Source organism: Hippoglossus hippoglossus, chromosome 3 (genome assembly GCF_009819705.1).
Source record: "Hippoglossus hippoglossus isolate fHipHip1 chromosome 3, fHipHip1.pri, whole genome shotgun sequence".
Lineage (NCBI taxonomy): Eukaryota > Metazoa > Chordata > Actinopteri > Pleuronectiformes > Pleuronectidae > Hippoglossus > Hippoglossus hippoglossus.
In genome coordinates, this window is record NC_047153.1 from 21,387,962 (window position 1) to 21,415,747 (window position 27,786).

The window sequence follows — 27,786 nt, forward strand, 5'->3', positions numbered from 1 at the left end:
ACATGGTGTGCAGTGTGTGTGTGTGTGTGTGTGTGTGTGTGTGTGTGTGTGTGTGTGTGTGTGTGTGTGTTACAGTTTTCCAGTGATTAATAGACATAGATACATTGGGGAACACAGAGTGGTAAAATCTCCTCATTTTGCACAGGGGACGTGAACGTTCCTTGGACCACCTGACTAAAACCAGGAAGTGAATCGACTGTCAACAATAAAACGGTGAGTGTGCAGTTATTCTATAAAAGTCTTGTTTCTGTTCGACATTTATTTCAATGCTATCAACGCGTTGTTCAAACCAGCGATACTACACTCACAGCTCGCGTCTAGCTCAGCAAACCGAAGTAGTTATGTAGCTAAGGCTAAGTAGCTAACCGTCGTTGCGAACACAGCTTGTCCTCCCTCCCCCCCATCAAGAAACGTCAACCTATTAATGTTAAGAGTTTCCACTTTTACAAACAAAACAAAAATATGAATGATAATATGTGACTTTCAGCGAACACATTGACAGTTCATGTCCTCACAGTCATTTCAGCAGCTAGCTTACTGAATGATGCTCCCATGTCAAGACATGTCTCTTGTGTCTCTGTGATGGGACAGATATGATGTCATCAGACTGGCAATTGTCTCTGAAGCTGGCGGATCGGCCCAAATCCACCTTCCACTTCCCCGACATGATGCCCGGAGATGTTTCCCCCGGAGGATACAGAGTCGCCACCTTGAAACAACTTGTGGCCGCTCAGCTCGCAGACTCCATCCCGGACCCTGAGCTCATAGGTCTGTTACAGCTGTGGCTGAAATGTGTTTGTGTTTGTGTTTGTGTGAGCGACTGGCAACACAACATCTCCACTACTGTGCCATGTGATCTTCTCATTGTGTTCATGTTGCTGATCAGAGCTGGTCCACTGTGGGCGGAAACTTAAAGATGATCTCACACTGGACGCCTGTGGGATTCAACCAGGATCCACCTTGCACATCCTCAAAAAGACTTGGCCGGAGCCAGAGAACAATCCAGGTGTGTGTGTGTTTGATTTGTGTTTGATTTGTGTTTGAGTATTGTCCGTGAAACTGAGAATCTGAATCTAATTGTGTGTGTGTGTGTGTGTGTGTGTGTGTGTTTCTTCTCCAGAGCCTGTGAACAGAGCGACTGCAGCCAGAGAGTTCAGAGTGTTTCATGCTGCTCTTCACTCTCTCAACTCTTCCTACAGAGACTCGGTGAGTAGGAAACACAGTGTCCAGCAAGTAAGAGCCAACAGTGAGCTGCCCTGGGAAGTATTCTCCCTACAAAGCTCCAGAGAGTGTAAATGATGAACTAAAGTATCTGCTGAAACTGTTGCAAGTTTATTTCAGTCAATGTTTAGAAACTAAGTATTCACGTGATTTCTCTTTATCCCCAAATATGTGCTCATTCTTTAGGATAAAATCTCAGTCTTTGGTTTAGAGCTTGTTTAGATTTACTGGCCTGGTAATATACTCTGTCTCAAGAGAATCCTGATGTTATCCCTCCATTATCGCCTGCCGCAGGGTGGCTGGAGCCAATCCCAGCTGACATTGGGAAAAAGGCAGGGTCCATCCTGGACATGTCACCAGTGTATCGCAGGCTTGGCATGTGGAGACAAAAAAAACACAAAACCAATCACGCTCACATTCAAACCTATACAGACAGTTTGAGTCTCCAATTAAAATAGGCTGCATGTCTTTGGACTGTGGGAGGAAACCCAGAGACAACCCACACAGACCTGATGAAATCCTGATGATCATATTCTACATCTCTGATCTTTTTGAAAACTTTGCACAATTGTCATTAATTTAGACAATGGTGGGGGAGGACATAGAGTTCATCCTCTCCTCAATCCAAACCTCGTCTGTGGGATTTGACCCAGACAATAAACTGCATCCAGCAGAGTTTGGGAACTTCCTCATGCCTCACACATAGTAAAACATTAATGATGTCGTCCTTCACTGTAGAATGCAGGAATGCATTTAGGTGTTTTTGTTTCACTAGTTTTTGGTCTTTGACCTGAAATCTATTTGACTTGAGAAATCTGTGCAGCTGCACATGTGTCCACAGCTGTTTACTTCTGATAGGATCACTGTAGCTCGATTTTAGTGGGAACAGAACCCGGGCGGCTCAGAGCTGCTCAAAGATTATCTGTCACAGAAACAGGTTCGGCTGTTGAAGTCTGGCAACTTCCCGATACTCTGTAAACCTACCAGACACAAATAGTTTGAGTGAAAAAGAGAGAGGTCAGATAGGAAAGGGCATATAATTCATCCACAAACTGGTTTTGGCAGCTCACTCATTGATACAGCTTCACAGATGTTGGCACAAATACCCGATGTGTTGATGGAGATTCTGGTCAGCAGCCGATGGGGTCATCTCACAAACCATTGAGATCGCAACAGAGCACTGAAGAAATGTTTCAACCATCGACAGACCTCAGCATCTGGAGAGGATTCCTCTCACAGCACGGTTTTATTTTGTGAAAAATAAAGCAATATTACTAAACTCTGACAGCAGAACCAATCCTGGAAATACACCAGAGATTTACTGTGTTGTTGAGGATTCATATATTGAGCGCTGTATTATGATTTAAAATGTTTGGGCAGTGAAGTGGTTCCATTTGTTGCTGCTCATTTCTGTCTGACATGCTGTCGGCTCGCTGGTTTATCTCCATCCAGGAGATCGACAGTCGCACATAAAACATCGGTGTCGGTAGTGGGGAACTAATTCTACTTTACTTAAAAAAACTACATATAATTCTGAAATAAATGATTTACAATATGTGTGTAGACAATATTGCTAAAATGGCACTTTCTGTCTGTCTCCCACACATAGGTTTATAAAATGCTAACGAATAAAGAGTCGTTGGATCAGATCATGGTGGCCACTCCGGGACTCCGCACAGACCCAATCGCTTTAGGTGAGACCTGCTCGGTTGTATTTGATTATCCCGTGTAAATATGTAAATAGTAACATTTGCCCCGTGGATGTGTTCAGGTGTTCTCCAAGACAAAGACCTCTTCGTGCAGTTCACAGACCCGAGCATGTTGGATATGTGAGTGCTGCTTGTCTTTGTTATTTTGTCTCTGGCACACACGTACACAATCGTAAGCCTATTTAATTTCACATCTCTACTTTGTCCGTCGCCAGATTAATCAGTTCACACCCAGCGCTTGTCAACGCCATCATCTTGGTCCTGCACTCTGTGGCGGGCAGTATGCCCACGCAGTCCAGCGCCAGCTCGTCTCGCAACGTCTCTGCCAGTTCCTACAGTGATATGCCTGGTCAGTTAACCAACAGTAAAACTAATAATAGTAATACTAATAACTATTAGTTTGCTGTTGAAAAGCACCAAATATGAAAACAACTGAATTTACGTGGTAATAGTAAACATATTATTGATAGCAGTATAGTGTCTGGTCTTTTAAAATTGATCACTTATGTTTGAGATTAAAACAGTTCTTTCGATTCACCTACAATAATCAGTTTTTGTTGTTTCCACTAAAAACGTATGGCTCATTATTTGTATTCCCCAGGAGGCTTCATGTTTGAGGGCATGTCTGACGACGAGGACGATTTCCAATCGGTGAGTCCCTGTGGTTCCTGCTCGTCATCAGACATCAGGAGAAGTGATAATCCTGAGGTCATTAGGTTATACCTGTGTTTCTAAATGTGTGTGACAGGGAAGCCCAGCCGGACCCTCCAGCAGAGCCGGGGGCTCAGCAGGAATTCGACCAGTGTCTCTGAGCCACAGCGGAGCCGCAGGCCCTCGACCAATAACGCAGAGTGAGCTGGCGACCGCTTTGGCCCTCGCCAGCACGCCGGACAGCAGCGCAGTCACTCCCACGACAGCAAGCCAGGTGAGATTTATTTACATTTCAAAAATATGTACAAACCATTGCATATGTTCTGTTTCAACCACTGAACTGATGAACATCAACTGAGAGAACTCACCATTTTCCAGAGCATTTCAACCTCAACCAGGCTAAAACTGTGCAGCAACGATTCACACTTCACACACACATATTAGACCTGATGACATCAAATGAATCACATTTAAAAGCAATAAGCTGGTTACTGTGGTCTGTAACAGGGTTGATGGTGTTAAAAAGCACTCTGCGTTGGTTTAAGTTAGAATTTATCAGGTTGGACAAAATCAAACCTGGCTACACTCCTGCAGATAATACTTTTATCTTTGCTTTTTTTCCCTTAACTGTATTTCTGTACTTGATGTAGTCGGACCCCTCCAGTGGCGTAGCCCCGATGCCAGCAGGGACCCCGGTCAGTAACGATCTGTTCAGCCAGGCTCTACAACAAGCTCTGCAAGCCACCAACATGTCCGCTCTGCAGGTGAGACTGTGAGCCGGCCGACTCATCCCCATATTCAGTTCATGGAGGGAAATGTGCTTGGGAAATGTTGTAACGTTTAAAGTTATTTGTATTTTAGTGGTATCAGTTGAAGGTATGTTCTACGCCTGCAGAACTGTTAACACAGGATGATCTTTAGACTAATCATAATGTGTTTGGGTTTGACCAGGGACGCTGGCAGTCCCAGATGCAGCAGCTCAGGGACATGGGGATCCAGGACGAGGAGCTGATGCTGAGGGCGCTGCAGGCCACAGAGGGGGACATCCAGGCCGCCCTGGAGCTCATATTCGCTGGAGGCCCAGGACTCTGAGGTCACACACACCATGGACAGAGGACAGAGGACAGAGGACAGAGCGTGAGGAGGCTTGTAATGCTGCTGCTCAGAAATGACAGAAAAGAGACATACACTTTTAAATAAACACACATCAACCATTTCAACTCAGCTCCACATACCGCAGGTCATGACACATTGTTTGTATTGATTTGACTTGTAATAAAATGAGACATGTTTACCTCAACAACTCATCAACAAGTCTTCCTGTTATTGGTTGGAAATACATTACACCAGTCTATCCATCAAACTTAATGTAATTAAGAATGCAACGCATACCAAAACAATCTATAATAGAAAAGACAAAATAATAATAAAGTCAAGGTAATATAATATACGTAATCAAAAGAGATACAGGGATAAATAATAAAGATAGTAAAGTCATATAAATAACCAAACCATTGATTTATGATTTAAGCCAGAGTAAATAGTTGAGTTTTTAATTTATGTTTAAAACTATCAACACTTTCTCCCTCTCTCAGATCCTCTGGGGGGTTTGGATGTTTTATTTCAGGACGTGTATGAAATCCAGGAGCAAATTAGTCACACATTCTCTCAGTATGTGACTAAGGGATGAAACTACAGTGAAAATACCCTTTCTACTAATCATCTACTGCAGCTACGTCATCTTCCTGCAGCTGATGCAGTACCCATCTTTGTACACTAGATGGCAATGCAGTAGTATGTTTCTATTACCGGTCATCGCAGCACACGCACTAACCTAGGCCGGGTGTAACAACCGGTCATCTGCTTTTTTCCCTCGTTCCCTAAACATAAATGAACACTGCTGATCTGCCCTCTGTGGATCAGCGTTTAATAAATGGTTCGTTTATCCGTAGCTGTGTGATTTCATATTTCAAACAGGACAATGAGCTCAGACAGCCTGTAACAGAGAAATGGAAGTTGCACAGATAAGGTGATGGCTTTAGCATCATCCTCGGAGACATTGATGGGCTTGTCAGAACATCGCTTCCGTTAGCTGAGCCCCCTCCTCCCCTTTGTGTCCCCTCAGCCTTATTACAGATGGAAACACTTGCTTTGTCTCATTGTCTCCCCTCACTGTGTTTTTCTTGGGTGGGGGGGGGGGGGGGGGTGGAAGGACATATTGCTTCCCCCCCTCCTCCCCTGCTTCCCTTCTCCATCTACAGTAATTGCCCTGCTTAGTTTTATGACTGCATCTGTGACTGTGACAGCTCAATCAGAGGATTGGCCCTTTCATGAGCACGGCGCTTTGTGTCCGTCTGTCCCCGTCACTGTTTTATATGCACACACACCTGCAGCCTGTTTCCACCTCCCAACTGCCTCCAAGGGTGTTTTTAAAATATAAAGGGATTGGCACCCCGCTGATTTATCTGCATCATAACTGCAACTAGAGTCAAGGTGAATAAAAGGCCTCATTGTCTCTCTGGCACGTCTGACAAAAAGGAGACTGTTGTGACTGTGGTGAAGAAGTAGCTGAATTTTAAAACCGAGCTGGGAGGATTATTTCCCCCATTGAAATCACATGTTGCATTATATCATGTCTATTTCATATTTTTGTGTGCACACATGACTACCTCATCCTTCTCAAAGGCAGCTTTCAGGATACTCTAAACAATTCACTGTGGAGAATCACCATGGGAAGTTGTCATGGTGACGGTGTGTGAAACTGCGTCACACGCGGTATAGAGGAGATGTTATTGCACATCACATTTAGGCCCCTTGTTGTTGTGAGCCGTGAGCCACTTCAACAGAAGTACTGACCGTGTGTAACCTCTCAGGACCCGGACTGATACTAATCCTTTGTGACCAGAGAGAAGTGAAATGACAGAACAGTGTGTGAACGGATAAGGACGGTTCACTGCTGTCGACACTTTCATCACCTTTAGATGTATCAAATATTTAAAACCTGGTGATTCCTGCCATATTTAAATTGTATATTCATCACTTTAAAACTAGAGGAATAAAAAGGTTCAAATTGGTGTAAAAAAAAAGAACTTAACACCAAAATCCAACGGATGAGAGAGAATACAGTTTGTTTGTATGGTTATGCAAAAAGCACTCGACTGATTTCCATGAACTTTTGTGGAGAAGTGGAGCGTGACCCAGAAAAGAACCCATTACATTCTGGTGCTTTTCTAAGAGAATGATTCATGGATGTTGATGGAAAAGATATGAGTGTGTGTTATTTGGTGCAGATCCCCCCAAAAAATCTGATTCGAGTGAATTTAAATGTGGTTTCATAAGGGGACTGTTTTTTTAAAACTCATTCCCTGAGCAGGAAGAGGCCTAAACAACTGGAAAAGTTGCTTCCATATGAAGCCCAGCCGGCAGCTTTGAAGTTGGTGCACATCTGCCCAATTACTCCTGCACTGACCTGGGATTCAGGTAATGAGCGAGAATCGGCACCGCATCCTCACAGGCCAACGTGTTAAGCCAATAGAAACAATCAATGCCAGATCTTTAGAGACGGTGTAAAAGCTCGTCCAATCAAACCAGAACAATAGCGACGCTTTTCTCTCAGGGTGAACCTCTCCGTCGTGCCAGAGGAGCAGACAAGGTTGATATGATGTGCTCCATCTGCCTTTGTCTTTCTGAAAAGAGGGCACTTCACGGGTTATTAACATACGGTCTGTTACCTGAGATTGTTTTGTGCCCGGTGTGACTGAGCGGAATATGAAATGAGCTTCTGACAGACACGGGGACGTTTTATCCCTCTGTGGCCCATTCATTGCTTTCAAGCTGCGCTTCTATTCTTCCCCTTTTTTTTCCAGCATTCGTTTTTTTCTTGCCCACAAAAGCCCCTTTGATGCATTTCATCCCAGGTGCTTTAACTCTTGATCGAGCCTTTCTGGAGGAGAAAGGAGCTGCAGCGGAGGGAGAAGCAAAGATCAGGCCGGAAACCACTGTGACGAGTTAGAGAGGAAACTTAAAATAGCAATTTCCCTGCTTGTTTGAAGTCGTGGATTTGATAAGAGTCAGACTAGATAAGAAAAAACCAACGACTCAATCTGAAATGACACGTGGAGCCATTTGAACAATGTTGAATCGATTCTAATTTTAGATTCCTGACTTTTTAGGTTCAAACTTTGTGTTGCCATTTTGAAGAAAATCCTCAAAAGCTCTCACAAAAAATGGAGCAATGATGTATTTGATTTCACCCTCTGTCGAATAAACATGTTAACTTTTGCACACACACAGTATTGGAGCCATTATGAGCCTGTAGCTGCCAAACTCTTCCTGTCAGAGGCACTAAAGACAAGGTTTCTTCACTGCCTGGCTCCGAGCTTGAGGTGAGTGAGTGCGTTTCAGGTTGTGCCAGCTCGAGAGGCGGTGCAGCGTTCAGTGCTTCCTTTCTTCACATCCCTACCTGTGCCCTCTCCTGAAGGCCTGCCAGTTGTTTGGTGGCCAAAACGTACTCCATGAAAAATGCTTGGAAAGGGCTTTTTAGTGTGAAGGTATCAGGGATCTCAAACATTCCCTTCAGCAGCACTGAACACTGGAGTCTGCAGTTTCATTTCCTCGCAGCACCCCAGGGTGTGTGATAGCTGTGTGTCTGAAAAGTAATCAAGGTGGAGAACGCAGAGAAAATAGCAGCAATATGCATCTAAACTGACTGTGGTTGCATATGGTTTAAAGCATAAACACAATAATATACATCTTGTTTTTTTGTAGTCTTTGTTGCTGCAAAGCATTAAACTTGGTTGTTTGTATTTGTCTACAGAGCAAATGTAGAACTAGTTATGGGGAAAACAGACTTTGTTCAGTTTGCACACTTGCAGTCCATTAATTTAATTTGAATATGAACAGAGATGTTGGTAATACATGAATATTGAATAGGGATTTTTGATTCAAATCCTTTAGTGTGTATTGGCGGCTGTGACTCAGGAGGAAAAGTGGGTTGTCCACTAACCAGAAGGTTGTCAGTTCAATTCCATTCTCCGCCATTCTGCGTGCCAAAGTGGCCTTGGGTTAGATACAGAATCCCTGAAGGCTGTGCCGACACTGTGCGAATTGATATATGATAGAGAAATGCAAATTGTGCATCTACTGTATGTCACATAGATACAGTATGTGCATAGATGCACTGTATGAATGTGTGTGTGTGTAAATGCAGAACATTTGTAAAAGTACAGAGTTCTTTCAGCAAACTTACCGGTGACCTGAAAATCAACACTACAGTGTCTCCTCTCTGTTTGCTGAGAAATGTTTGAGTTGATCACTTGAGGTAAATACTTTATTTAAATGTCTAGAGGCACATATGATTTGCGCTTCATTGAATTCACAGCGTGCTCTAAAACAGCTCACATGCATAAAATGCTGCCGTGAATGACTGTGTTATCAAATGGACCTGCAGGCTGTGAGAACAGGAAGAACTTCAGCAGCAGCTTCAGACAGACACATCAGGAGAAACCTGCTGGCATGAACAGCAGAGTCAAAATAAATGTTATAGCACTGGGCTGGAAAGTGGATCAATAGAGAACAAGAGCTGGAGTACTGGCTTGATAATAGCTCCAGCGTTTTGTCCTTGACTCAAACAGTGGTGGCTCTTCACTATCTATCAAAGGGCTTCACCATGGTAACCAGCTGAGGATACAGGAAGGGGCTTTTCTCCTTAATAAATAATTATACTGTACGTTTGCTTTATTGTGTCTGTGTTAAATGTGTGTTACAAGTAAAACCAAATATATCCGGTCGCACGTTTAAACTCATAAACCCAATTTTATTTATTTTGAACCTTGATGCCTCTACGTCCCCATACAATACATTCAGTATATACATTTGGCCATGAGGGACTGTACAGAGATATGTTATAGTAGTGCATACATAACGTGGCACGACAATGTACACAAAGGAAACGCACACATGCCACTTTACCACAGTAAAGTGATACACTAGATACACACAGGGCAAGTCAATGGCAGATGGCTGCTTACACCAGTGCACACTCACACACACACACACACACTCTCACACACACACACACTCTCAAACACTGCTTCATGCATGCACGATTGTGCGTACACACACACGCACTTTAAGACACTTCTCAGGGAGGGGAAGGGCTCTTTCAGGTTCTAATATAAGAAACACACAAATGTGAAGAATGCATCTGCTGATTGCAGAGAATCCATCATCGTGTCCTAACACCTTCCACTCTGCCTCCCCCTCATTCTCCCCCTCCCACCATTTCCCTCTGTCAAAGCTAAGGCCTCTCTCTAAGCAGTGTGGCCATCACACACAGGCTCGTCCCTATAGTAGAGAAATACTCATGAGCAGCAATAACTAAATAAAGAGCCTCTACTGTCTGATCTCTTCAACGGGGAACATTTACAACATACAGGATACACATCTATCACACATAGTTTATTTTAAATCTGCAATATCTTCTTTCAAGGAAATACATAGGTCCACTGCAACAACATTCTAATCCCTACTAAAGCTGTAGCGGCTGCCTCCTCACATGAACAGTCACCCTCTTATAACGTACTGCACTCGTCTAGCGGCAGCAGCGTCCGTCTGCTCGCACGCTGCCCTGACAACGTGCACATCCCACTCTCTGCAAACGGCTTCTAACTATTCAGGTCATACTGCTGATTACATTTCTTCCCTGTGGACATTTTTGTACCATCACATGTCAGCGTATTTGGCGGAGGCACACACTCACACAATCATGTTTCCCTTCAACGACTGCAGTTTGTACAGTTGCATAGCGCACAGTGTGGATATAGTTGAAGCCAAAATGTGTATACAGAGGTCACGCTTCTGGTTCCTGGTGTCGGCCATTTAAAGCTCGGACGAAGCGGCCAAAAATTTAAAAATTCGATTAGGATTTGCCCATAAACCAAAAACCTATTTAATTTTGCATCTCATTATGACTGACAACTGTTTGGACCTTACAGTGTGTTCTTGCTGGGACTACAGGTCATTACTGTGAGTTGCTAAAATTAAATGTGGTCAATGAGTAAACGCGACAAGAAAATCTTCGACTCGTAGTTGCTTAATTCAAGTTCAAGAAAAAAAGAGAGATCTGATCAATTGCTCTCACCAGTTTGTACCAGCGGGTTTAAAAACACTGGAACTCAGAGTCTGTGCACATTTCCACACCAGCACCCAACACATGTGGGACACATGCATCCACACTCACATTCACACACGTATGCACATCTGGTAGTAAAGGGTTGATGACAGAGAGCATGACAGGTCAAAAGTAGGTCTTAATCCGGTTCAAACAGGCTGCGTTGTGATTGGTCCGAGGAGAATAGGCCACTGTCTCTCGCGTGAGGCTCCGACGATCCCGTTGGTCAGGAGACGCCGCGACTCGAGTTGTGGCCACTGAGGCAAACGTGCATTGAGCAGAACTTGAAGCAACAAAAATGCAAAGCACCACAGTTAGAAGAGGCTGGAGTAGTTCCCAAAAAACATGATCACATCGGCACAGGACGATGAGGGCGAGGGGCCGGTGGGGGGGGGGGGGGGGGGGGGGGGGGGGCGTCACACAGGAGTAACACATCAGTAACAATTACCCCAGAATTAATTACAGTCACAGAACAATCGATAAAAGCAGAATTAGAAATCAGCTGATCTCGCGGACTGATTTGACCCATGCATTATAAGGCATTAACCAAACATTTGTTACTGACATCACATAGTATCATATTAGTGACTACATACAATTGCGGATCTGGAAAAAAATCATTTTTTCTCTTCTTTTTATGAAAATGTTTTCATTAGAAAAAAAAATTCTTGGATTAATTGTATTAAAAAAACATATTCCTAAAAGCAATGATGCAATTTTAAGGGGATTGGGAATGTCGAAGGGAGGGCAGATCGATGTCTGCAATCCCATTGTACCTATTGATCTGCAGATGGGCGAATGAAATTGATTTTCTGAGGTAGACAATGCAGGCATATTTCATTCTCCCGATGCAAAGCCACACTAAGCAGGGGCAGCGGGGGTAATTTGGTCCATTTGGACAGGCTCTGGTCTCTTGCCTTGGCCAATTGTACTGTGTTGGATGGGACGACCCATCCATCATGCTCCCCTGCCTGTCTCACCACTATGGTACTTACACTGTCATTGATGTGATACACCCACGCGGTGATGGATAGCAGACAGCATGCACTATGACAAGATAGAGAGATCAATCTGCACAGCTCACAGGCCTGTTGTCTCCGTGCAGCTGGGGAAATACCATTCATACACGGCAAATTTATTCAATATCCTGGACACTGTACGGCGCCCATGTGGACAATATCCCTAACGTGCCCCATAAAAGTCGCTTTCCTTACACGGCGCTTACAATCTTCAAGTCCCCTTACAAACAATTACAATAACAGCAGAGCCCAACCAAAGGAGAAAATCAGACACACACAACTGTCATGACGTGCACTCTGAGGAAAAAGGTACAACATGTTAAGATAGAAGTTACGTCTGATGATGTACCTTTCTTTTTCTGTGAGTGCTTAGTGCCAGGCGGGGTCAGCTCAAGAATAAATGAAATGATGTTCCTCAGTCTGTGACGTAATGAATTGGGTGACTGTCATAAATAAAAAAATAAAATAGAATATAATAACATAAAATAATAAAGACTTTTTGCAAACATTGAGTCTGTAAGAATGAGATAGTATGCAGTAGGCCTTCAAAACAGGTTTGAGGTGTGTGAGGATCAGCAGTTTGGGATGCCACTGTTCGTCTTCCCATGAGCCCGCGGGGCTCCGTCCACAGGGACGGGAAGAGTGGAGCCACTGAGGGTGGTCCAGTGAGTGCTGCAGGGGGCCGACGCCTGCAGGTGACCCATGGCACTATAGTGTCCTAATGGCTACAGGGTAGAGCAGGGACATGTGTTCGGCACCCTTGATAGGCAGCTTGCGGCTGGAGTAGAAATGGATGATCTCAGGCACGCTGTCAAACGGGCAGCTGTTCTGGCCCAGGATGTACTTGTTCTCCTTTGTCCGCGACAACTTCATGTGCATGAAGCCCTGGCTGCTCCTGGAGACACGGGGAGACAAAAGACAAGGACGGAAAAAACACGCTGTTAGTTAGACAATAACAAGGTCAGGAGATCAAGATCTTCAACTGCATGAAAAGAAAGTGTAACTTGCGTAAAACAACGTGAAACGACAAAAGCATCAAAGACAAACAATTGGAGACTGAATCAGAATCATGGAAGTATGTTCATCATAAATAAGACGTCTGTAAAACCTCTGACAGGAATGGCAAATATATATATTGTTTTTTACAATGACTGTTAAACTGTTCACTGGGCACAGTAAGTGAAAACTTTGACCTGCTGAGGCCGCTACATGAAACATGAGGGGATCACCAAAGTCATGTTTATCTGTACGGAATTTCAAAGCAATCCATCCAATAGCTTTAAAGATATTTCACTGAAACCCCCAGAGCCCCCCCCCCCCCCATAAAAAATCATTTGAAGAGAAAAGTATGTGAGACTCAACCTGAATATATTGGATAGAGAACAGATCAGCTCTCCTCGACAGCCCCTTTCTCATTTACTCTCCCCGTCGTTGCTCCCAACAGTACGTGACAATGTTCTGAAAGCTGGATTACCTCTGATAACTTTGGAGCTGCCTGGGGAGCAGACTAAAAGCCAGGCTGCTCGAGGCTGTAGGTTTCACATCCAGAGCACCAGGGCATTGCTAATGAACCCCCAGGATAAATCACTTAGGCTACAGAAATAAATGCACGGCAAATTAAAAGCTTCCCGTGTTTCTAGAAGCCTGTGATCAATACATTTTACATCTTGCCAGTAATCTTAAGCCTAAAAATAGAAAATTCATTTTCGTTGTTATTAAGTGATGCAACAGTAAGCTTTAGTGAGGGACTGATAAGAAACTAATGGTCCTTATATCCTGCTGTAAATATGCAGTTTTTTTCCTTCATTTGTAATTTGCACAATAGCTCAATAAAATGCAAATGCAAGATAAATTAGCATAATCGCTTTTTCAATCAGCAGCAAATGAGGACTACTATTGGCGATCTTGCTACAAGTGGGTATCATGAGCTCCCGTCAACAAAATGTGCACAATCAACTCACTAAACTCAAACCTATTCTACTTTATATCACGTTATTTAATTTGAAATATAATTCCAGCTACTGAAATGAAAGAAAAAAAAAATATATATACTGCACTGAGGTCACTGTGACCTTTGACAACTGAAATTGGATCAGTTCATCTTTTAGTCCAAGTGACAATTTTGAAGAGATCCCCTAAAGACAGACCTGAGATATCATGTTCAAAGGCAAGTTTTGTGAGGCCACTGTGACCTTTGATCACCCAAATCTAACCAGTTAATCTGTGATTCTAAGTGAACATTTGTGAAAGATTTGAAGAAATTGCCTCAAGTCGTTCTTGGGGTATCTGACCTTGACCTTTGACCTCCAAAATCTAATCAGGTCAAGCTTCAGTCCAAGTGACTGTGCAATCTTCCTGATATATCACATTCACAAGAATAGGAGATCACCTTCACCTTGACCTTGGACCAACAAGTTCTAATAAGTTCATCTTTGAATCCAAGTGAACCTTTGTACCAAATTTTGGAGACATTCCCTCAAGGTGTTCCTGAAATGTAGCGTTCATAAGACCAAAAACATGTTTGTAAGGTCACAGTGACATTGACCCTTGACCACCAAAATCTAATCAATTCATCCTCGAGTCACACTAAACGTTTAATCCAAATTTGGAGAAATTCCCTCAAGGTGCTCTTAAGATACCGTGGTCGCGAGAATGGGACAGATGGACGGATTATTTATTCTATCAACAAGCCGAGGGTGTGGGAATATTTTCCTGGCAGCGATACACATAAGAGCAGATTCTGGTTTGGATAAGATCGGGTGGTTGAGAATGTCCATGAGGTTTTACAACCTTCACATGGCATCCATGTGTTCACAAATAGTCGAGCAGACAAGCAGAGTAATCACCGGTTTTGAGGTCATTGATTATATTCCCACTGTAAACACATGTATGTATTTGTGTATGTGCCCATTATCTGTGATAAACAGGAGCGAGAACTGGGCTCTTGGCACCTTAAACACGAGGCATGTCCATTCTTCACTTATCTCATAATTGCATGTGTAAAGCCTGCGGATGTGCTTGCTCCCTGATGCACAGAGAGAAACCAGCGCGGAGATAACGCTGAAGTGGAAAAAAGCAAAGAACGTACAGGGTTCAATTTAGGGACAAATTCAAACTAATAATATATCTTGATGTGAGATTATGTTTAATCTAAAGAGATCAGATTACTGTGATTGTCATTATTACTACAGCAAAAGTGATGAAGAAATTGTTGGGATCTATGAACTGTAAATGGCCGATGATGGAGAATATTTCTTCATTTCTGAGATATTTCTGAGCAAGCAGGCTGCAGGAAACACAGCTATCAGACTTCTCAATTACCGTGTCTCTGACCTCAGTATTTGAGCATGTGCCTAATAAGTCCATCATGATTTCAGGAGAGCAGGACAAATTTCTTTTGCCACACGGTTCTACCGTCCTGCGAGTGGTGCCAGGAGAGCTCATTTAAAAAAAGAAAATAATCCTCCCTGCTAAGTGCATTTGATGAATCTTCATGCTGAGCGCAGGGAGGCAGGGCGTCAGGTTACACAGAGCTACACTTGAAATGGCAAACACATCAATAGCATCATTTTTAGATTCCCAGCTGGCTCCCAGTCGCCGTTCAGGGCAGCTTATCATGTTACGGTCCTGCAGAGTTAGAAATCAGGAGAACGGAGCAATACAACAAGGCTGCTGATAAAATGACTATTTTAGAGAGGACAAGCCTTTGTGGTGTTATCATATCCCCGTGCTTGTGGCCTTCTATTGTCTAATCAGAATGAATGAATCTCTCTGGGGGAGGTCCGCTGTCCTGTTTATTGAGGTTTATGACTTTGACTTGAGCCCTGTAGACCTCAGAGCAGGAAGAGCCTGACAGCAATCACCACTTATCTCCACCTTCTACATATTGAATTGCTGCATGAATGATGCTCTCAGTGTTATGAATCCATGGCACCAGAAAAAACAAAAAAAAACAAAGTTGTCAGCCAAAAGATAATGATCCTTGGCAGATGCGGTGACCTTTTTAAGCATTATGGGCATCAGATATCCTGTGTGCCCATTATTTCATATGAACACAATTTGAATAAGTCTATAAGGATGATCCCTACCGCTCTGTATGACACGACTGATGAAAAACTGATGTTTAGTGTGGTTAGATCTAACTATCTAACTAACCAAACATCCAACTATCTAACTATTGAACCATCCACCCACCCAACCGACAGAATGGGGTGAAAACACAACCTCCTTGGCAGAAGTAAATTTGCTGTTTTGCCATTGGCTTAGATTTCCTGGTGTAGCTTAGATTTGTGTAGTCATTCATCTCAGCTGGGTCACATACAGGAAATCAGATCTTTTCTCTGTATGGATCCGTCTAAACAATGAACAAAAACACCACAAAAGCACAAGGAAAGAAGAGGAGTGCAATTGCAGATGCAAAGATTCTTTGTATGCTCTTTTAACAGACTATATCTCTGTCTCTTACTGTGCTCTGGCATCAAACAGCTTCTGTTGGAAAGATTTTCTTCTTTCACTAACAGTTTCTCTGCTCAGCCAATGGAAACACGCTGTGCAGGGCTCTCTCGTGAGGTGAGACACAGGATGACACGGTGCTCTGAGAGACTTGTGAGGGGTTTAATATGTTTCAAACACCTAAAAGATTTCTCTCCACAGAAAGATGAAACAGAGGAAGGATGGGCGTGTAGGGCGGTGACGGGCATGTGAAAAGAAAAAAAAAAGGGGGTTAGGACGGCACAGTAGACAGAAAATGCTTTCCGTTAGTGCCAGAGTTCTCTTGAGGCTGGAGGTCTCAGCGACGTCTGTCTTTATCAATAATGCAATACACGTATGTGCCACCTCATGGCCTTATACATTTTTCAGCAACCTCAGACATGGAGGATCTTCACCTCGGGTCCCGGCTCATTTTCAGTGTGGCAGCAGGGGAGGCGTGCGAGCAGGCTGAACTCAGAATCACCTCCGCCTGCAGTGTGGTGACACCTGTCATTCCCACGAACCAGCCACCTGATTGCTTTCTAGGCTCCTTGTTTCTCGAGATCTGAGTATACACACATCGGTGTCTACAAACATGCACACACAGAGAAAGAGAACCTGAAACCTCCAGGAAACGTTTTCTTATCCTGTAGAGGTGCCACCTATTCAGTTTGTAAAGGCACTAAATTGTGAGCCGTTTGCACTGTTATTACAAAGGAACAAAAACACACAACTTAACTTGGTGTGTAGCAATAAAGCCAATACCAAGATTGAATTATTACTCATTAGAAGCATATTTCTTTACAGCTTTGTCAACTAATTTGCCATCATATCCAGAGCCTGCTAAAGCCCACATACTGCTGTAGGCTCCACAACCCTTTAGGCTATAGCCCTGGAGTCAACTCTGTGGCAGACGGGGTAAAAGCACCTCAGCTGGTTACAAAGTCCAGGACATCCTTTGCTATACTTCCCACTGAGTCACAGAGATTAAACACCTCTGCTGCACCGAAACTAACGCGGCCTTCTCAGCGTGGCTTTTCTTTTTTTAATCTTCTTCTACTTCGTCAGTGTGACAAACAGCTATTATGTGTGTCACAGAAGTCATTTCACAACTTGCTTTTAGTTTCTCCAAACTGTAGCCTTCAGGTCAGAGAGGTGGGTGAGTGGCAAGGATATGGTAAAGCTAAAATGAAGCGTCTCTGTGACCTTTCAATTGAGCTTCCTGTAAGTAAACCACTTTACCCTACTCCTCTATCTGCTCCAGTCATGCAGCTCATTGCTGAGGGTCAGCTGGACGGCTGTGGGATGTGAGTTAGTGTAAATACATGAATGCTAGTAAGAACGTTATCAAGCAGAACGTTAGAAACAGTTTTAAACACATGCTCAGATTTCTGCCTGGTTTAATTGAATCTGTTAATAACATTTCAGCTGCAATTGTTTCAGCACTTTCCCAGTATGGACTGGTCTGATTTAAAAAAAAGAAAAGAAAACAAACAACAGGAATCAGTGATTTCATTTTTGAAAGTAAAATCCTCAGCATTGGGTCATCTCCTGTCTCCTTTGCACGAGAATACGGAGATGGATAAATTAATTCTGTCAAACTTATAATATCACAATATATATGATAATATAATATCATGTATTGGTGCCCCAGAGCTGAATTGAATTGAATTTTATTTGCATAGTGACAAATCACAACATACATTATCTCAAGGCAATTTACACACCTGTCATATATAGTACATAAGCTGTGTGAGACTATTTGGAGCTCATTAGAAGAACATTAATCAAAATCACTTCCTGTAATATTTTGTACCACATACAGTAAAGACAAAGGTCAAGTTCACTTGGGCCTCATTACTCAGACATCTGCTTCATGGTTTACTGGTTCTTAGTTGTGTGTGGAGGGATATGATGCTGTGTTTTTTCCTTTTATGTGGTCTTGAACTTTATGCTCAGGGCTTCTTTTAGACACATCTACGGAATAGTTCTGTCCATTTTAGATTAATGATTAATAGCCGTTGACTATCCTGATGAATCGTCTGTAGTCTGTATTGCCTTCAGGATGAATACTAAGCAATAAAAAGCTTGTTCACAGCCGTTCATAGTATTTCGTTATGGTTTTGGTCCCCATTGCTTTTATGTATCTTTATATATGATATGGGGATGTAGTATATGTTATATTTTATTACACATTTCTATCTATCTTATTTGTATTATTTTCAATTTATTAGATTTTTTTTCTTTTAGCTCATTTTATCTATTCACCCTCTGCTCTATTTAATCTCTTTTATTTTGCTTAGAAAATTGTTTTAAATGGTTCTTTTTGTCTGTGTTGTTTTGAATGTCCCTGCACAGCACCTTGAATCTACCTCTGTGTATGAAATGTGCTTTACAAAATAAAACCACCTTGCTTTGCCTCCTTGAATGTCATTCTCCTGGTTTGGGCTGTTCATGTGGCTAAATGTTTTGAAATATGGTTGTTTCAGGGGCTTCATACTCAACCAGTGAGACAGACATTTAATGCCTTCTGTTTGTGATCAGTCACAGCCAGTAGCTGGCCTTCCGGACATTAGTTCAGGACTCATAATAGTCAGTAAAGCAGAAGAAGCAGTCGCACAGTCAGTGAAGACGGGGCGTTAGATTTGCAGTCAGCTACAGTAACGTGAAGAGAATGGAGCAGTGAAAAGTATCATGTTTCGCTGCCAAGACATTCAAACCTCCAGCTACATTAGTTCTGTTGTAATAACAAACGCTAATTACTAATTTTTATCTCATCTGAAGGTCGACGCAGGATTTGTCTAAATGTCACATGGTCTCTTACTGCAAAATGGACTTTATATTAAGTAAATGTGAAAAGAGCATTTGACAAAACAAATACTAACATTACATAAAAGAGACATTTTTTATTTCATAGTGGTTTTGGCAGCTGTTCTGACATATAAAAAAAAAATGTAAGCTATGTTTCTGACATTGTGTCCTGGCCCCTGATCCTGACAGTGGATGGAGGTGAAAATCAGTAAAGCAAAACCAAATCTGTCTCTTTTTTGCTGTCAAAAATAACAGGATGTGACCCCTCTGTGGCCCTGCAAGCTAACGTAACCTCTACCAAATGTCAGACGAGACTAAGCCAATCTCACTGGCTTCTTTGAACTCTCTGAAGTGTGTTGTAGAGATCAGGAGTCGCTGAAGATTAACGGAGATGTGGGCCCGTCAAAAAAAAGAGGAGTCGACAATGTCAGAGGGGTTACCAGGGGGAGGTGGACGGCCACAGACGGGCAGGATGTAAGTCTGAAAGGTGAAAATGTGTACTGTACTGAAAATGCAGAGTAAGCAGACTATTGGGGCATATGTCCACAAGGACCTCTGCAAGCAGAACATATGTTAATCCACCTAGAACTGTATGTAGCTGCTGAGACACTAGAGACGTGGGATTTGATTTACCCTCCAACACTTTATCAGAGTAGATTGTATGGCGCCTGTGCAGTTACTCTTTTTCACCCAGCTATCATGTGCACTTGTGTATCTAATCATACTGTACAGTACGTGGCTCATTAGTAATGGCTATCCTTACTTTAGGGAGAGGGAGTAGTCGTTCTTGCTGGTCTCGCTGTTTCTCACCAGATAGCTGGCCTCCTTACACAGCCTGAGCAGAGACTCTGCATCTGTCCGGCTGATCGCTCCATGGTACCAGCTACAGTGAGAGATGGGAAACAGAGAGAGGAGGGGATAAAGGAATGGTGAGAATACGCCGAAAATAGAACAAATGAAAGCAAATAACAAGGGTCCAACTTTCTAATGAGCACAAACTGAACACAAAAGGGCCAAAGTGGTAGTCGTAACAAGACAACACCGAGTCCTGACTCACAACTGGCTTTCCAGGGGCATGGTGGGGTCAATGCGCTCCCCTAGAGAGGAGCTGCAGTGGTCCAGCGACGTCATTTTAGTGTTGACCAGACAGCCGCTGGAGTGTCGCTGCAGTGGGCGGTTTTTCCCATCCTTGGTCGGAGACATTCGAGACTTGTCCACGCCATCGAACTGGACTGTAATACAAGAACAATACATCAGCTGACAGATTTTATTCTGGATGGATAAAAAAACATCCACAGCTTTGATAATGCAGCATTAATAACACGTGGTTTGAATGCACTTCAGATAGATTTCAGTTTAAGGTCACTTATACAATAGTGTGCTTGAGAGGAAGGAGACATTTGTAGAGGTTATGATGTAAAGTGCTGTTACATGACTCTACTGAACTAGATCAGCAGTGTGTGAGAACTGAGCGCGCAGACACACACACACACACACACAGTTAATTTGTGTAACTCATCCGAGTCAACATGTGCACATTCACAATGGAGCAGTCATGAATCAATTCTTCCCCACTGTGTACACATTCCACTGAGAGAAAATACACACACATACAAACTTCATCCAAACTATCCAACTAAACTACTTTACATGCAGGCGCACATATATTATATATACAGTATGTGATTTATATGAGATCTTTATGGATCAGTTTCCATGGAACAATGTCATTGTTTTGAACATCTGCTTTTTCATTTAGAATTTAATTGATTTTTACCATTGGTTTGCCGTATGTTTCTGTGTCGGTTCCGTATTTTATTTTGTTTGCTGTGTTTTAGTATGCTTTTCTTGTGTTATCTGTCTCGGCTTGTATTTATATTTGAAACTTTTGCTACCCATCGTGGCTAAAACTCCCTGACAGAACAGGTATTGTATCTCAATCGGAGCTTCCTGGTTAAATAAGGAGTGATCGGAAACAAAAAGGTTACTCTTTTAAAATATAAAAACAAAAGGTGCACAGACATACAAATGATCATACCTGAAAAATTCTCACACACACACACACAAAGGGTTGCACAGCTGTCCTTACTGGGACTTTGCATTGACCTCCATTCATTGTGGACAACCTAACCAAAAACCTTATTGCGAATCTTAACCATGACCGATTCATGGCTAACTCTAACCTCAATCACATCTTACCACTAACCTTAACCAGGAGCTCAGAAATGAAGATTTGCCTCATTAGGACCAGACTTTGGTCCCCATCAGGTCTACTGATCCTGACAAGGTCCTAAATAGTACACACACCCACACACAGACACACAGACACACACACACACACACACACAAATCCCACGTACAAGTCCAGCAAGTGAAACATTAACCTGGCTTTTCAAAACTCTCACGGTAAACTGTGGACACGACGAGCTCCTGGCAGCCGCACAGGGAACTGTTTTAAAGTATGTGGGGGCTGGAGCTGACCTGTGCTCATGACAGGACTGGTGAAGGTCATGGGGCGAATTCACAGCCAATCAGCACACAAGGGGAAAAGGCCTTTGCGTCTATTTACAAAAGCTAACAGAAGAACAAAAGAGGAGATTATGTTCACGAGGACATGTGAAAGTGAATGTGTACTTCTGGTTAGAGAGGGTTATGGATGCCTAAAGACCGAAAGGCTCTACAGTTGGATGTTGGAGTGGTGTTGTGGTCATTTATTTGTGTGTACATGTGCGTTTTTTTTCCTTTTCTCTACACCATCCATCACTGTAATTGATGTCACAGCACCCGCGGTGTTGAGAAGACCTATTTAGAGCCACTGACATGCATCTCAGGCAATAACGGAGGCCCAGCTTCCTCCATCAACCGTACGACAAGCTTTAGCTGGAGATTATTTTCTGCTTTAAGGTTTAAAATCAACATATCAAAGCCGAGTCTTTGATGGAAGCAGTTAGTGAAGTTTGAAGCTTCTGGATTGCGTCTGCTTTAGCAGCGCTCTGTCGCTAATGGACAGTTTTGTGTCTCGTGTTTAATTACTGGATCTGAGCATGGCAGCTACAGCACAGACAGACAGGCACTGCGATCTGTCGATGGAGACAGGGCCTGCAACTGTCTAGACTCTGCATTTCAAACAGAGGATTGCGTTACACTGTGTGTAGTTTGTGAGCTTGTCAAGTCTTCCTATATGTCACTGAGTGGAAGGGCTGACATCAGTCAATTCAAGTTACAAGAGACATCATGTCAACATTTTACTGCGCCTACTCTAAGTCGGGCGGAATGGGAAAACATATGACCTTCTGTAGAATCTGAGGTGTAAAGATACATACAAATCGCAAAAATCCCAAATTCTCTTCTGCCAATGGACTTTGAAAGGAATTTTAAGAGTTATAAGCTTTACATTTGAATGGTTTAGTTATATTTACAACTTCTACTGAGATCCTTAGATCTTTAGATCAGTCGTGGGGAGAGAGATACATTACTTTCTACACTGCAGATATGGTAATCTCTATTAACAGATTCAGCATGTGAATATGCAGAATCTGTAGGCGAGGGACACGATTTTGGGGCTGGAAGCCTTCTGCTTTTTGTTTCTGGTTTGAACAATCAGGTTTCAGCAGGCTTTGGCTGCCCGCATGAAAACAGTCCGTGTGGAGTAGAAAAGAGGCAGAACACACTGACTGAAATGAATCAGCTTTTTAATTTATCTGAATTTATGTCCAGATAGCTGTTAATAAAGATTAGCCCAAGTGTCGTCTGGACCTAAAACATCTCCAAAAGTATCACTGTTTATATTTTGTGTGGAGAAACATTTTACTCTTTGAACTAGTCTGACTGTAAACAGTGCACAGTGAACGGAAGACAGAGTCTTGGCCCAGATATCCACTGTCTACACCAGAAGCCTCAACATTTGCCCACAGAGGCTGATTCGATATCAGACCAAAGACGATGGGCAGATAGATATGTTAACCTGCTACCTTTTAGATCCACATATAAGGTTTTCACATATATACACATGATCAGTTCATGTTGTTGTTGACCTAGAAGACCTCGATCTTTTAGGTTAGTGTGCCCTCACAAAAAAAGAAGTATCTTACAGTGACTATATTGAATATTTAAACTAAAGATTTGAGAAAGTTTTATTTAAAATTTAGTTTGTAAAAGCAAATTTTTGTATTCTTACATATCACATTTGCCATTTCATGATTTCACACATCAATTTGATGAATTTCTGGAGCCCCTGACTGAAAGACTTTTACTGGTACACTGAGTCTGAATCTATTTCTCCCTTCTTTGCCTTTGAGGGCACACAAAGAAGGAAAGCTGTTGTTTCAACTCCAACCACCAGGGGCTCCTCTTCACCTCCACACTCAGGTTGAACCCGCTGGCCTTGAGCCCACCGATGCATTTCCCTCAACATAAATTCATGCAAGTGATTATTCCAAATGACTCCAGCAACCATTGTCATCTCTGCCTCTGCCCTTCTGTTCATTAAAGGGCTACGGCGGGGACTTAAGATGACAAATTAAAATTGCACCGTTGTGTGACAGCTGGGTAAACTGTGGCTCTAACCTCAGACTCATGGAGGACTGTGAGCTTAAGCTTCACGTCCTCATAGGTCTGATGTTTGGACCACAGGCACTCAAACGGTGCTGCATGTAAGTCATCATGACAGATCCCATGAGTTGTCGACTTTTGCAGGCGGCCCATTAGAACCACATGCCGACTGCCGGGAATACTGTGCAACTAGCATGAGCGTACAGTATATGTGTAAGGGTGAGAGATAGCGTTTCCATGGAAACTGACCAAGGGGACAAGGGAGATGCATGTTTGCTCTGCTCATCCCCGTCAGCGCTGACAGATCACAACATGAAGACGCAGCCAATTGCTCTCTCCTTCTCCTTCCTTCACTTTCAATTTCTCTTTCTGTTTGCATACGTGTGTCTGGCCCCTTCCGCGCTCTCTCTCCTCCTCACCTACTCTTTTGATCTTTCCGCCTCACCCTCTCTGGCCCCATCTCACCTCACTCCGTCTTGTCTGTTTCTCTGTGTGTTTACACGTCAAGGACAGAGAAAGATAGAGGGATGAGAGGACTGGTGGAATGTCTGCACCAAATGGAAGAGAGATAGAGCAGTGACAGGTTTGACCTGTTATCTCCGTCTGTCACTGATTGTGTTGCTTCTTGCAACTAAATAGTTCGACGTTACCTGCCTGCAAATATAAATTTACACTTTGAACATGTATTTTTTCAGTTACCAAGTATTGTTAACATCCACGGCTAGAATTTGCTATCTTGCCTTCACCACACACTATCTCTCAGTCTATCTAAAGCTCCCTCAGCTCCTCACGTTTCGACCTCTCTCCCAGCGAACGCACTCTAATGCCTTCCTTTCCACGAATTCAAGACAATCAGTGCTTTATTTGACCTTGATTAAACCTTTTTTCCTCCTCCACTTAGAACGGGTTGAGTGGCTATTCTCGGCGGAGCTCACCCCGTCAACCTTTCCTGTCAGAGAGGAGACTTTTCCAGAGGCAGAGTGCATAGCTCTACAAGAAGAGTATTACCTTGAAGAGAGTGAGAGCCTCCAAACTAAACAAAAGCTATAGTTTTATTTTGAAGTGTGAGGGGTATACCATGTCAGCTTCGATTGCCGGCCATCTCGCCAGCTTCAGACGGTTGCAGAATTATGTTTTAAGGCTGAATATCAATGGGAGCGGACCAAACCCATTCTCCTTTCATTCTCTGGAGCGCACAGTCCGACAGACATGGCCGACGGGAGATTGACGAGAGGATTGGGCCGAGGGAGAACAAAAGCCCTGAGAGGCGGCTTAAGAGAGGCAGGAGTGTGCGGGTATGTCACGGACAACACACACATGCCTTCACACATTCACACACAAAGAAGTGTGTGTAGCGGCATCTGTGTGTGTGTGTGTGTGTGTGTGTGTGTGTGTGTGTGTGTGTGTGTGTGTGTGTGTGTGTCATCGGTATTGTTGCATGTTAAGTTCAGCAAAAGGAATCTGTGTATCAGATTGAAATGTCAGTCACACGGTGACTTATGGCTTCTCCTTCTGACGCACATCTTCTTGTATATAAAAAATAGAGGAGGGGGAGGGGCAGTGTGTGAAAGGAGGGAGCTGATTGGCCAGGACACAGATAAACACAGAGGTCAAAATGACTTTTCAGTGATGACACTGCGACCAACACAACATGATGTAATACCAACTAGAATGGTAATCAGTAGAGATCATACCTCCACCAAGGCCCAGCAGTTCCCTTACATTCAATCAAGCTGCACCAAACTTCACACACTCAGAGATATCTGCATCAAGATCAATGAATTATTCTATAAGAAAACTGTGAAAATATTGAAAAAGTCCTGGATGCACGCTCTGATCTGCATCCACCCAAAAATTGAAGTACCGCATCCTTCCACCAGGTTTCACGGGAGTCCCTTCAGAAAATATAACCTCCTCGGGCAAGGTGATAATGCCATAAAAACTCAGAAAAAAAAAAAAAGCACAATAAACTGACTAGTAAACATATCCAGTGCGTCACTCTCCTCACTCTCAACAGGCTTGTTTTCACTGCAGGGCCACAATGGAGCCACAGAAAATAAAGTTACCTTCACCACTGAGGCTGCTGAACAACCTGTCACCTCCGCACACATTCCTGCAAAAATTCCTCTAATTAAGCTGGATAATTAATTCTCATTGACTAATGGTTCTCCTATCAAAAACGATGACTAGTCTGAGGGGCGAGGCGAGCCGTCAGCTGCTATATTGTGAGGGGAAAATTAAGTTTTCCAGCTCGAACGTGTGAAATGATTAGCAGATTTGCATCTCATTAGAATGCACTACACACTGGAACAAGCGCTCAGCAACCCTCTGAACTGCTACCTTTAAATAAACCCTTTTCTTTTATGTTGTGTATTGGGAACAAAAAGAATGATTTGTTAGATAGATTTAAATAATTGATTTTTAGAGCTCTGAAGTTTGACCCCTTATGATTTCCCCATCTAGGGATATAATTGCTTCTATTGTATAAATCCCCCAAATTACATTCTAATTAGGTTTTCTGCAGCGATGACCCACCCAAGTGTCAGTTAGCGGTTCTTTTTCTAAATTAAATCTGGATATCTTTTCATTTCTTCTTCTTACTGTTGATTAGAGGAAGGGGAAGGTAAAAGAAATGCCTAAAAGTGTGAATAATTAATTCCTGTCAAAAACAAAGGGAAAAAGCCTTTCATTATACTCCCACAAAAGTGGCCTCCATTTATATGTAGATGTAATATAAGCCCTGTCAAGCCTCATTAAAATTTTGATAATGGAAAAAAATAAGACAGATTTCCCTGAACTGAGATGGATATCATTTTTATTTTTTTAATCCTGGTCTTTATTAGAGTAAAACACAACAGCCTTGAATAAACACAATACAGCTTAGCTCTTAACGGCTGAGCCAGTTGTGAGCGTGTAAGCAATCCTGTGTATAATGGATGAGTGATGTCCGGTGTGTGTGACTAAGGGTCTGCCTGTACATTGAGGTCAACAGAGGGCATAGTAACTGTATTCACAGGGGTCATGGAGGCCACTCGGCCCCCCTGCGTCTGCCGTAGTGACCTCTGACCCCATAGATGTAGAGCAGGGCCGTACTGGCTCAGACTGAGAGAGGATCACTTTACAGCTGGACGCCAATCTTAAACCCGCTCACATCACAGAGGGAACCAGAACCCTTCCCATGGATTTATGGACATAAATCAACTCCTTGCCCTGTCCTCGCCTGCAGCACAGAGAGGTGTCCTCTTACACAGCCTGGATCTAAGTCGTCCCACTCTGTCAGGGGAAATCCCATTCCTGGCATTAGTTCTGCTGCACGTCCCTCTTTTCCCTGGGTAATTACAGCAGTCAGAGTGTGAGTGTGTGGAAGGGCTTCAAAAGTCAACAAAAAGGCACCACTGGTTGAAAATAGATGAATCACCAAAGTCCATTGTGGTTGATAAGATGGTAAATATGGCTGAACCTGAGGTGAGGAGACTCAAATCAGTGCCTCAAATGAGTTGGGTTTATCTGTTCATGTAAGCCACTTGTGGAAAACAGCAAACCAGAGGGACATCTGGGACGGTTATGAGTATGTTGACAAGAGGAAATGGGGGTCACAGCAAATGGCAATTACGCATGCAGAAGGCAGTTGAGCACAATTAAAACTAATGAGCCTTCAGCCCTAAAACCTGCACAAGACAGAGATTTTCTGCCACATGTAATCCAGATGGAAAAGTACAGCCATTACTGAGTGAATGCCTAAATTCACATAATACAGTGCCTCTAAAAGATGTCGACTCTTTAAGTCAGTCATTACTGACCAGCACATTTAAAGGAATGCTTTCATAGGAATATGCAACCTTTCATGGTTAAAGCTACTGATTTAGTGGGAGCACACACACATTGGTTTTTTCCTCTCTTTATTCAAAAGCATGTTCTTTCAGTTAGAGAGCAGGACTTAATGTGATGTAATGCTTTTACTCAAAACCTTGCACTTGAACTCAAATATTGCTTGTGCTTAGATTTGCTCTGCTCGTGCTCAAACTGTGCGCTTGCACTCAGATATTTTGTTGATTGGACAGATTTCCTGCACTCCAGCTTCAGCTCTTCTCCTCGCACTCGCGCGGTACTATAAAAAGTTCCATGCAATAACAGACATGAGTCATGTGTCTTAATAAGTTACAACAGTCATCTAAGTCGAAGG

The 27,786-nt window shown here is 43.0% G+C and overlaps 2 protein-coding genes across 6 annotated transcripts in view; one reads left to right on the forward strand and one right to left on the reverse strand.

Annotated features, from left to right (window-relative positions):
- The first annotated feature begins 130 nt into the window (after positions 1-130).
- On the forward strand, positions 131-4,886 carry ubl7b (ubiquitin-like 7b (bone marrow stromal cell-derived)). 2 transcript variants are annotated; one of them, XM_034571997.1, is made up of 11 exons: positions 131-213; positions 592-768; positions 887-1,006; positions 1,121-1,206; positions 2,831-2,915; positions 2,993-3,050; positions 3,146-3,279; positions 3,532-3,581; positions 3,679-3,855; positions 4,232-4,345; positions 4,533-4,679. In XM_034571997.1, the coding sequence occupies exons 2-11, from the start codon at positions 594-596 to the stop codon at positions 4,671-4,673; spliced, it is 1,140 nt and encodes a 379-aa protein (XP_034427888.1). In that variant the 5' UTR covers positions 131-213; positions 592-593; the 3' UTR covers positions 4,674-4,679. The 2 variants fall into 2 exon arrangements, with proteins under 2 accessions (XP_034427888.1, XP_034427898.1); XM_034572007.1 differs by lacking the exon at positions 131-213 and having other exon boundaries at positions 594-768; positions 4,533-4,886.
- A 4,493-nt stretch (positions 4,887-9,379) lies between these two features.
- The window catches only part of zgc:158464 (uncharacterized protein LOC791139 homolog), a 103,911-nt gene continuing 85,504 nt past the window's right edge, over positions 9,380-27,786 (reverse strand). For all 4 annotated transcript variants that reach the window (XM_034571968.1, XM_034571976.1, XM_034571961.1 and 1 more), the window contains 3 exons: positions 20,110-20,284; positions 19,816-19,935; positions 9,380-12,666 (listed from right to left, as the gene is read on the reverse strand). In XM_034571968.1, coding sequence (XP_034427859.1) covers positions 12,480-12,666; positions 19,816-19,935; positions 20,110-20,284 — 482 coding nt within the window. In that variant the 3' untranslated portion in view covers positions 9,380-12,479. The remainder of the gene's footprint in view (positions 12,667-19,815; positions 19,936-20,109; positions 20,285-27,786) is intronic.

What these genes read in the sequence shown, in the direction of transcription:
- ubl7b (XM_034571997.1), top strand. Translation starts at nt 594, where the DNA reads ATGATGTCATCAGACTGGCAATTGTCTCTGAAGCTGGCGGATCGGCCC. An exon ending in CCCGGACCCTGAGCTCATAG is followed by an intron (nt 769 to 886) that starts GTCTGTTACAGC and finishes GTTGCTGATCAG; the next exon opens with AGCTGGTCCACTGTGGGCGG. An exon ending in CACAGACCCAATCGCTTTAG is followed by an intron (nt 2,916 to 2,992) that starts GTGAGACCTGCT and finishes GGATGTGTTCAG; the next exon opens with GTGTTCTCCAAGACAAAGAC.